Source organism: Musa acuminata, chromosome BXJ1-4 (genome assembly GCF_036884655.1).
Source record: "Musa acuminata AAA Group cultivar baxijiao chromosome BXJ1-4, Cavendish_Baxijiao_AAA, whole genome shotgun sequence".
NCBI classification, from domain to species: Eukaryota; Viridiplantae; Streptophyta; class Magnoliopsida; order Zingiberales; family Musaceae; genus Musa; species Musa acuminata.
In genome coordinates this window covers 5,693,732-5,705,310 of record NC_088330.1, presented here as the reverse complement: position 1 = coordinate 5,705,310, position 11,579 = coordinate 5,693,732, and the positions used below count along the sequence as shown (strand labels likewise).

The following is an 11,579-nucleotide window of genomic DNA, read 5'->3' as shown; positions in this document are numbered from 1 at the left end:
TATATATATATATATATTATAAGGTAGTATATTACTCTAAAAATAAATATAAAATAAATATATATCAACAATCACACATTCATAAGATTCTTTGAAAAATTATAAAATTAAATTTTAATTCTCGTAATATATATATATAATATAATTTAATATAAAATAATAATATATTAATTCATTATGAAACTCATGTATCAAAAGGACAAGAATAATCAAAGCAAAATCATGAATCACTCATATGTAATAATAAAAATATATATATAATAAAAAAATATATATAACAATGGATGAATAGATATATTCTACGATGAATTCCGCTCAACAGCGGATGAAGAGAACTTATATTACACTCCTAACAGTGAATAAAATAGTATACCTCATCTACCTAAGTAGAGATGTGTTTATTCCGATTACTAATAGAGGAATAATCTAACAGCCTACTAATCCTAAAGGTAAATCACTTTATTTGCGGTCGATAAGGATACATAGTTAATAAAGATAATTCATTTATATTAAAAAAAAAAAGTAGTATGATAAAATATTATAAGAGACATGCTTAATATATGACTTATACACTATATTCATTGGTGACCCCATTATGTGATATACCCATATGAACTACTCAACATACTCACATATACTATATGATAATAATCATATTAATATCAATAATTTAACTAAAAATAAGAGAAAATCACTAATCATTTCTAAATAATACTTTAAAATAATTTTTTTAAGTTCATCAAATCATAAAGATATAAGGCATTAATCTTTTAATAGTTCTTAATTAACTCGAAACTAATTAGAATAATCTCTCAAGAGTCCTTAATCAACCTGAACCCTAATTAGAATAACTGAATTGACTTAACCAAACTCAAGTAAAATCTAACGAAGCTAATCTCAAATTATTACGGAACAAATATGGAATCATCATAGATTGTCAAGTTAGTTTAGAATCATATTGAAATGACTTGAACCAATTAAACCTATCTGATTTATTCAACTAACAAGCTCAAATCAATAAATAAATAGAAAATTCAACTGTCACATAGTAGTAAGTCTAGACCAAATTGACTCATTTGAATCTTGGACGGATCATGTACATTGCATATGCTTATCCTAGGTAATAGATTGGGTTGACAATGAGTTAGATAGAGGGGCGACGATGTGTCTAACATTAGTTGTATAATTGGGCGAGTTAGCTATGTGGGATAGGCTAAGTCTCATTCACGAGTTGGGCTGAGCCTTATCATTAAATTAGACATCGTTTAACTCGTTGGTTGAATCGTGTCTAACAATATAAGTTGGGCATGTCCTGTCCATGAGTCTAGTTGTACTTGGCCATATGAGTTGTGCTATACTTGGTTACATAGGTTAGCTCACATATAGCAATATGAGCTATGTTGTACATTGCCACATAAGTTAAGTCATGCCTAACCATTTGGGTTAGACTATATTTAGTCATATAGATTGAGTAATACATCGTCACATATGTTGAATCATTCATAACCACATGAGTTGGATCATTCCTGATCATATAAGTGGGTCATGCCTGATTATATGGGCTGGACCAGTACTAATTACATGAGTCAGGTTATATATAACTACATGGGTCAAACCATACCTAACCATAATTTAACCCATTTTATTAAATTAAAATTTATTATTTTAAATCATACTTTAAAAATATTATAAAATAATAATTAACCTCAAATCTATTTTTTTCATAAATTAACTAATTTAGGTTCATGATTCAAAATTTAAAAATAATTAAATCATAAAAATTCATATATAATTTATTGAAATATAAATATGACTAATTAAATAAATTAAAACTATTATTAAATTAATTAATCATTTTAACATCATAATTCAATGATAATTATTTATTAATCATAACTTTTTTAATTTAAAATATTAATATGCATCATACAAGTTATAATAATTCTAATATAAAAAAAAATTTAAAATATAAATAAAAATTGATTAAAAAAAAAGGGATGCTAGGAAGATTCTCTTATGAATGAATCTCTCTCCTTAGTCCTCCAACTACCTTAGTGAAAATGAGGAGGCGAGAGCTCCATCGGAGACGATGAACTCTCCTAATAAGTAATAATTTAGTTTTAATTTTTATTTTACTTTCACACATAAAAAATATAATATTTATTTCTTATGATCCACATATAAAAATAAATTTTAAATTATTCATTTTTTAAAATTACATCACTATTAAGAAATAAATAAATTAATAATTTAATTGATTGATAAAATTGTTAACTTATTTATATGATTACAAAATTAAATTTTAATTATTTTTAACCAAAGTTAATAATTTAAATAAATATAATATATTATTTATGATATTTTATTTATATTAAGGAAGAAAAAAACATCAGTGACTACATCAAAGATCAAAATTATATGCACCAATTACAATGATTAACGATATAGTATTGGCCTCTTTGATCGGATAAAGACAGAGGTTGCCATCACGTTAGGCGCATTAGCCTTTCCTTCAACCACTACAAGTAAAATTCAAGAAAATTAAAATTACGGGATAATATTTCTCCACCGTCGGATGCGGGATCCAAAGGCGGATCTGATAGCCTAGATACGCCGAGATTCGGACATAGCGTTTCTTCCGATCTCGTCCGCAGCTTGCTTCGGTCAACCCCATCGTGGCCGTCCACAGTGAGACTGCCTTCCACGTGGGTTGGTGTCATTGGACCCCACCCGGGTAAAACTTATGCGATGGTTGTCAACGGACCGACTCCCTTCGAAGGCACACAACGCCAAATTTAACCCCCCAAATGACTCGTTCGCGAAGTCTTCTCCAAGACGATCGTTTCCTTCTCCCCTCCTCTCCTCTCCTCTCCTCTCTCCGCCATTCTCCGCCTCCCCCCGGCCACCTCGAGCGGAGTCCCATCCCTTATCTCTATGGCACGCTCGAGAGATCGAGGTGCCGCAGCCTCCTGCTTCCTCTTCCTCCTCTTCCTCGTCGTGGGCGCCGCTGGAACGCCGGAACCCTCCCTCCAGGCCCTCTCCATTCCCGGAGGCCGTTCGCACTTGGTGCTGCCGCTCGTGCTTTCCCGCGCGAACTCCACCCGCCGATCCGCCGTGGCGAGACGATTTCTCGGCCGGCAGCTCACGGCCAACGCCCGCATGAGGCTCTACGACGATCTCCTCACCAATGGGTGCGTGCCGCTCCCTCTTTCTCTTGCTCTGTCCGTTGATCTATTGATTTAGATTCTTGATTTCTTTCGATTCCTTTTGCTTATGCTGATGGAATTTTGCGTCTGGGATCTCTTTGGGGATGATTACGTTCCACACTTAAAATTAGGTTTCTTTTGCTGATAGATCTATTTGTTTGTACGTTATATTAGGTATTACACTACGAGGCTCTTTATCGGGACACCGCCTCAGGAATTTGCGTTGATCGTGGACTCTGGGAGCACTGTCACATACGTTCCTTGCTCCACCTGCGAGCAGTGTGGGAATCATCAGGTCTTCTTCTGTCTTGATGGCACCGAGATATATTTCATTTTTTTAATGTCTTTTTCCAATCAGAAATAATCACATTGGCGATGCCGAGTTATGATGCAGACAGCTAGATTTCTATTTCATTTGTGGGTTATTGATCAAATAGGTCGCACATTTGATAGGTTTGTTCCTTTATGAGGTTATTGGTTTCTCAAAACCCACATGCCTGCCATCCTTAGTATTGTTTGTAAAGGTCTTAACTATCATAGATTCAAGAACAGTAGTGACTGACTGGATTTTTGGAAAACGGACTAATTATACCTGACTTATAACATGGATATGAGTTACTGTGGGCAGCTTAGACGAAGAGAAAATTCATTAAAAAAAATTGTAAGACAGGAGAGAAATGCTTCTAGATTTATTACTACTACAAAATCATTCATGTCACTCTTCAAACTACCAACTGTGGATACTTCTCAATAAATGTCATGTTGAAAATTTTAGTAGCTAGGAAAGTAATTCTAAAAACAAGTTATGACAGTTATGATGGCATTCCCATATGAATAAACTATTTTAAGAATGCAGCATGGTTTGGCTATTAATTATACTTTACCATTTTTCTGCTCCAAGCTATTTCCCATCAAAATGAGTGGACTATGAGAACATAATATGCACATTTGCAAGGAAATTCTTTGTCATTGCTTAAGATTATGCAACAAAGGATCAATCCTCCAATTCCCTTAAACTTAGAAAGTGATTAGATGAAGGAATAATGGTTAATCATGATTCGCAAATCTGTTCTTATTTGTTAAGCATAGATCTGTTCTTTAGATCCTGAGCGGTTAGACATCTCAGGTGTTTGTTTGTTTGTTTACACTTAAAAGAGTTGCACTGATTTTTTTAAAAAAAGTAGGATAAGCATAGTTGTTATTCTGTTTCTGTGCTGCAGATATATTAGGGGAACATATTGCTTTTTCTAAGTTCAGTGAATTGTTGCGGTGAACATTTTTTAGATGGATTGCATTTGTTTGTTATGTTATATCTTCATATATCCTGATAACGAATGATCAGTGTCCTAGAAAACTATTGTGTATGCCTTCTTACCTTGATTTGAACTGTTGATGTCTAGGACCCAAGATTTCAACCTGATTTGTCAAGTACATATGAACCTGTAAAATGCAATGTTGATTGTACCTGTGATAAAGAGCAAAAGCAGTGTGTTTATGAGAGGCAATATGCTGAAATGAGCTCCAGCAGTGGTGTGCTTGGTGAGGACTTCATATCATTTGGAAAAGAAAGTGAGCTTAAACCTCAGCGTGCTGTTTTTGGCTGTGAAAATTCTGAAACTGGTGATTTGTTTAGTCAACATGCTGATGGCATAATTGGGCTCGGCCGTGGGCAGCTCAGTATAATGGACCAGCTCGTCGAAAAGGGTGTTATTAATGATTCATTTTCTTTATGCTATGGGGGGATGGATATTGGTGGAGGTGCTATGGTTCTTGGTGAGATAACTCCACCTCCTGACATGGTTTTTTCCCGATCAGATCCTGTTCGCAGGTATGGCATATCTTCATTTATTGGAGTAATCAAACTTTAGAGTGTCTCTGCATATCCATATGATACATTTCCCAGATTTACTTGTCTCGGGATGGCAACAGCCCATACTACAATATTGAGCTGAAGGAAATAGACGTGGATGGTAAGCCGCTGCAGTTAGATCCAAAGATATTTGATAGCAGACATGGCACAGTGTTGGATAGTGGAACCACATACGCATATCTACCAGAAGAAGCATTTATAGCATTTAGAGATGCTGTAAGATCATTTTCTGAATTTCTTTTATGTTACCTCATTTTATTTTTACAAGTGTCAATGATGAATTTTGGATATTTTGAGGTTGTTACTATGATATTGTTTTCTCTCTAGCCAATATCATTTTAAAATACAGCATAATGATTAGATTACAATGTCACAATTAGGTGGACTAGGAACTTTGATAGTTGAAAATTCCTACTGAAATTAACACAAAAGCTGATATTAGCACCTGTGTTTTGGGGTTTCTTGCTGATTAGACATTGAGTGTTAAGATATAAGTATACCATCAAAACGTTAAGAACTAAAATTGTCATGTTTGGCATCAAGTGCCAAATTTTGTTTTTTCTTCCTTTCCATTATGACTGTAATTTGTGATAACTTGTAGTTTTCAACTTTAAGAAACTTTTTGCTGAAAAGTTTGAACTTTTGAGTGACACCTTAAAGCATGGTGCTAATAGTATATATCTGGGTAAAGATGGTTATATTAGATTAGTTGGGCTGCCATATGTCTACATTCTGCAATAATATCTTACTAACTGGTTTATATGCAATTTGGATGTTGCTGTACTTTACACATCCATTCAGATGAAAATTAGAGCCTTGCTTGTTAGTTAAAAATATTTCAAGATCAATAAAACTAAAATTACATTTGCAAGTTATATATCATAGTTCGCCTTATTAGTTCATACCGGTGTACCGACCTGCTTAACACTGTAATGGTATACTGACACGGTATGGTGAGGTGTACCAACAAATCGATATATACCACCCGTACTGGTCCCTTGTCGGATCAACATATACCTCCTGTACCAGACAATACATTGTGGTACAGTGAACCTTGGTCTATATACATATTTGAAGATATGGACTCTAGATTCTAGTCTCCTAGTTCTTGAGATAATAATACAACCAATCTACTTTTTCGCACAGATAATAGCTATTAGCTGCATTATCGCTTGCAAATTTCATGGTTGATACTCTCCATTTTCTCACCTCCTGTTCCTTTTAAGTGCTTCATATCCTATGACAAGCATATAAATATACTTGCTCATGATTTCTTCTATTTTTCCTGCTTTCACCTTTCCATAGTGGCCCTTATAAAGTCAAATTTCATTCTTTATCCAATGTCTCTGTCTTCACTTTTCAGGCTCATCCTATCTCATTATGTTTTACTATCTTAATAGCCTGTGGCATTTTAAATTGCACATCGGTCAAAGGTCCATAACTATGGAAATTTTGTGATCTCATTCATAAGATATCCACAGGCCTTCATCTTTCCTGAGCTATTTAGCTTAAGCATCAGACTTATCTATTTTGTGTAACAAAATACACTTTTGTTTGGTGCTGATGCTTGTTTCCTGAAGAACACTTGATCATCTTATATTTATGCAATTTAACTGATTGATTCTTGAATTTTTTCGAATCATACAGATCATGAGTAAGCTATCTCTTAAGCAAATTCCTGGACCGGATCCAAATTACAAGGATATCTGCTTTTCTGGTGCTGGAAGGTATTGTTGCCATATCATAACTAGAAGCTTGTCAAACATATAAATCTCTCGCCGACTGTTTGCTCACTAAAAACCGTCTTGAACTGTTCCCAGTGACGTCTCTGAACTCTCAAAGTTCTTCCCAAAGGTCGAGATGGTATTTGGCAATGGAGAAAACCTTTCACTTTCACCAGAGAACTACTTGTTCCGGGTACACATCACTATAAATTCATTAGACGTCGTTAATATAATGGATAAATATCGTGTCCATAATTTATTCTATAGTTGTTACCGTATTGCTTTTTAATGTGCAACTATCAATTGTTTTGATTAACTTATATGTTCTCTATTTTTCTCTCTCTCTCTCTCTCTTTCCCCTCCAAAATAAAGCACTCGAAGGTTAGTGGTGCTTATTGCTTGGGAATATTTCAGAATGGAAAAGACTTGACAACACTTTTGGGGGGTACGACATCATATTTACAGAATCCACATAGTTTAGTAAAATTTGGTTATGTGAGCTTCATTTCATTTTTTACAACATAATTATATCTGAAATGTTAAATGATGTTTCATTTTCATTAATTATATATTAATTGATTCTTCTGACAGGTATTATTGTTCGCAATACTCTGGTAAGTTATGACCGTCAGAATGAAAAGATTGGATTTTGGAAGACCAACTGTTCTGTATTATGGGAGAGATTGCATATTGGTGGAGTCCCTTCACCTGCACCTTCAGAAAACACACATGCAACAATGAATGACTCACCAGCTCCTTCTCCTAGTGATCTATTTGGTAAATGTCTGTCTTCTGCTTATTATTATGTGAAGATTCAAGTTAATCAGTGGCTTTAGAATTGAAGTCAAAAGGCTTTCAAGATTGTTATTAGTTGCAAGCAAGTAGGATATGTTGTCTAAGCATATCTTGTAGGCTAGAAAATGAATTATTTCCTGTGAGAAAATAACATAGGTTTGCTTTGATTCTTACTTTTTTTCAGATCATTTTGAAATTGGGCTCATTACCTTTGATATGACTTTGAATATTACATATGCCAAACTGTTGCCCCACACAGAGGAACTAGCAGAGCTAATCGCACACGAGCTAGAAGTTGATAAAAATCAGGTAAGATTAAGCTTGTTCTTTCTTTGTATCTTGGAAAAAGCCCCACTTGATGAGTCTCCCAATCGACCATGAAATTCTAGTTGTTTCAAGGTAGAAGTGCCTGATTTGAATGATTAGACAGGACCCACTCTTGATCAAGGTATGCAAGTCACGTCGCCTTTTTCAGCGACGTCGCCGAGGCGACGCTACATCGCCTTATATATAAAGAATATATATATATATATATATATATATATATATATATATATATATATATATATATATATATAAACGAGGCGACGTCGCCCCGCGTGGGAGAAGGAAAAGGTGACACGACGTCGCCTTATATATATATATATATATATATATATATATATATATCAACTCGGCGACGTCGCCCCGAGTGGGAGAAGGAAACGGTATACCGCTCGGTATACAGTTTCGTACCATACTGAACGAACGTCGAAACTCCGGTATGGTACGAAATTGCATACCTTGCTCTTGATACAATCTTCAATGTGTTATTGATAGACTTTCTCTAGTTTGTGATAGATGGTTGCAAGATATTAAAGTACTTGTTTTTTTGTCATCCCTGTATTAGTTGAAAGCTGAATTTACTTGTTTACAGGTTCATTTAATAAATATAACAAGCGAGGGAAATGGCACCCTGATGAGATGGTCAATCTTTCCAGCTGGATCTTCTAATTTCTTTTCTAATACCACAGTGATGGTAATATGCTTTCTGGCATTTTAGAAGGTTTACATATTAGGACTTTCAACTTAAAGCAAAAATATTAATTCACAGGATATAATATCTCGTTTAACTGAGCATCGAGTTCACCTTCCGGAAGATTTTGGAAGTTATCAGTTGGTTGAATGGAATGTTGAGCCTCCATCAAGAAGGTACTGATACTCTCGGTCAGCATTTTGTTCATCTCCTAGTCTTTTTAATTGTTTTCCCTATGTTGGTCCAATGTACTAGCAATTGCAAGCAAAGAACTTGTTCACTTATTAATAATAAGTTCGTTCTACTTTTCTCAGGAAATGATTAGGCAGCATGACATTATATTGTCAAAGTTAACCTTGTAATATGCTTCTTGATATCTAGTTATTGCAAGTAGATAGATATCCTACATAATATCTTGGGTAGGTCCTACAATGTTATCCAAGAAATAAATGAGTTCCATTGAAGTAGATCCTCATATAAGTATACTAGACTTGTTTCTCTTGCTGATTTTAGTTGAAAGCCACTAGCTTCCATTGGTATTTTGTGTTTGAGCATATTCTATCGTGAGTTTGCTGAAAGATTGTGTCTAATATTGAGTTGTTTTGCCCACATAAAAAAAAAAGAATAAAGCAATGCCACATGTGAAGAGTAAAAGTTTTATTGGGTGAAACTAATCTAGTTTATGAAAAATTCACAATTGACATGCCATTAACTTCTGTTTATCTAGTTTAATAGTGGGTTATCCTTTCTGGAGTATCCGGATTCTTTATTTAACTTTAATGAAGCTGTTCAATTTCTTCCAGTGTTCTCTTATTGTGTTCGTGCTCTGCTTCTAATAAATCAGAGCCTTTTTCATCTATCTGAAATATTCAAGTTCCTATTTTCTTATCCTAATTCGAGATTTAATTTATGATGTGTAGAACTTGGTGGCAATGGCATACGGTTGCACTTCTGGTGGGAGTATCAATGGTGATTTTACTCAGCTTTACGACCCTCACGGTGTGGTACATTTGGAGACGGAACAAAGGGCCTGGGCAATACCGGCCAGTGGATTCACCTCTTCCTGAACAAGAACTTCAACCTTTGTAGATTATACAACTCGGCTCAGTTAACTCTTCGCCTATTCTTAATAATATCAATATTGTCATAAAAAAAGCTCGGGCAATTCCATTGAAGCATGTCACAGGTTGAATTAGTCTACTCTGCCTATTATTATCTACTACAAGCTTACAAAGGAAGCAAAGTAGAACAATTGCCCTTGTGAAGGCGTTTTGGAGACTTTTTTTTTTTTTGTCTTGTCTTGGAATGGAAGGAATCAACAGGAACTTGGAAATAGATTATTCTTAATATGGCAGGTCATCACAAGTTTGTACGGTAGTTTGCTTGTTTGTCATGTAGATAGTCAATCAACAAAAGTTACTCGAGCTGTTCTGTTAAATGCATGATGGGAGAAAATTTTAATTTTCTAGTTTATCACTGACTTAAATGCCTAATTTGCAATCGATAGGCCTTAGTTACAACCATGAGCTTTATTTGTGGTCAACAGGTCCTGACTACAATCTTTGTTCTAAGCTTACTCAGCTGGGTGATGTTCTTTAGTCTACTATTACGGGCACCTGAGTCAGATACATTCTGGCCCAACCAGACTATGTTCCAGGCCGGAATGGTTCCTTACAGCAGATCTGATCACGCTTCAGTTCAAATGGGAACTGAACCGATCATCCTCAGGAGTCAAATCGGGTCAACGGTTCCGAATCGATGATCATAAGTCCTTTCAAACGATAAATATGTCCCTTCCAATAATCTAATAAATAATTAATTGAAGGGTTATTTTTTAAAATAAAAAATTAAAATTAAAATTTGAAATAGGTGATTTGGGAATGAACAATCTGATATGGTATATTTTGGCGGCATGGACACGTCACCGCTGACACCACACGCCAAATCGGAGCTCTACGCCACGCGTCCCATCCCGGGAGCTAGTACCAAGAAGATATGCCACGCGTCCCGCCTCGGGAGCTCGGGGCGGTGCCGTCTGACATCGCTCTACGCGTTCCGGAACGGTGGCTAGTCAGAAGGACTGTCCCATCTCTCGGGGGTCAATAGTGGCGACGTCGAATCAACGCACCATCAGCCCTCGTGCCATAGTATAAAACACTTGGCTTGCCTCTGGCCAGGGAGAGGAAAGAAAAAAGAAGGAAAAAAACAATCCCTCTCGTTACTAACTTGCTCGTTGGAGGGGCCACGGCTGAGTACCACCCGGCGAAGGCCATTTTTGCAGGAGAGCGACCATTCATCGACGGTGAGGAACTCAGCATGGGAGCGTGATCCACCTGACACCAAGGAGTCGTCAATCAGTCCCGATCCCGACCAACACCAACCAGCACTCCTTCCCGAGAGCTCGGGTACCTCATCATCCGAATCACCCTGTAGAAAGCTCCCGACATTAGCCCGTGGACCTAGCCATGCTGACTCACCAGCCACGACATATCTATTGTCTAACATCTCGGCCCGCAGGTCTAGCTCTTGCCCGGGTCGCTCCAGATCGTTCTCGACAAGCAACCCGCCGGCACCAAAGCCCGAACCCAAGCAAAATTGCTCGGCTCACGATTCTAGCTCCTGCCCGGGTCGCCCCATATCGCTCTCGACAAACGACCCACCAGCACCGAAACCTGAGCACGAGCATAGTCGCTCAGCCCGCAGGTCTGGCACTTGCCCGGGTCGCTCCAGATCGCTCTCAACAGGTGACCCGCTGGCACCAAAGCCCGAGCCCGAGCATAATCACTTGATTCGTGATTCCGGCTCCTGCCCGAGTCGCCCCAGATCGCTCTCGGCAGGCGACCAATTGGCACTGAAACCTAAGCACGAGCATAGTCGCTAGGCCTATAGGTCTGGCTCTTGCCCGGGTGCTCTAGATTGCTCTCGACAGGCAACTCGTCGGCACCAAAGCCCGAGTCTGAGCATAATCG

At 36.9% G+C, this 11,579-nt stretch overlaps 1 protein-coding gene across 1 annotated transcript; it reads left to right on the top strand.

Moving 5' to 3' along the window:
- Positions 1-2,816: 2,816 nt before the first annotated feature.
- On the top strand, positions 2,817-10,034 carry LOC135643568 (aspartic proteinase 36-like). The gene is made up of 12 exons (XM_065160682.1): positions 2,817-3,191; positions 3,381-3,501; positions 4,607-5,034; positions 5,136-5,292; positions 6,724-6,803; positions 6,897-6,993; positions 7,173-7,245; positions 7,392-7,577; positions 7,780-7,904; positions 8,512-8,613; positions 8,689-8,786; positions 9,531-10,034. The coding sequence occupies exons 1-12, from the start codon at positions 2,935-2,937 to the stop codon at positions 9,697-9,699; spliced, it is 1,893 nt and encodes a 630-aa protein (XP_065016754.1). The 5' UTR covers positions 2,817-2,934; the 3' UTR covers positions 9,700-10,034.
- Positions 10,035-11,579: the final 1,545 nt, after the last annotated feature.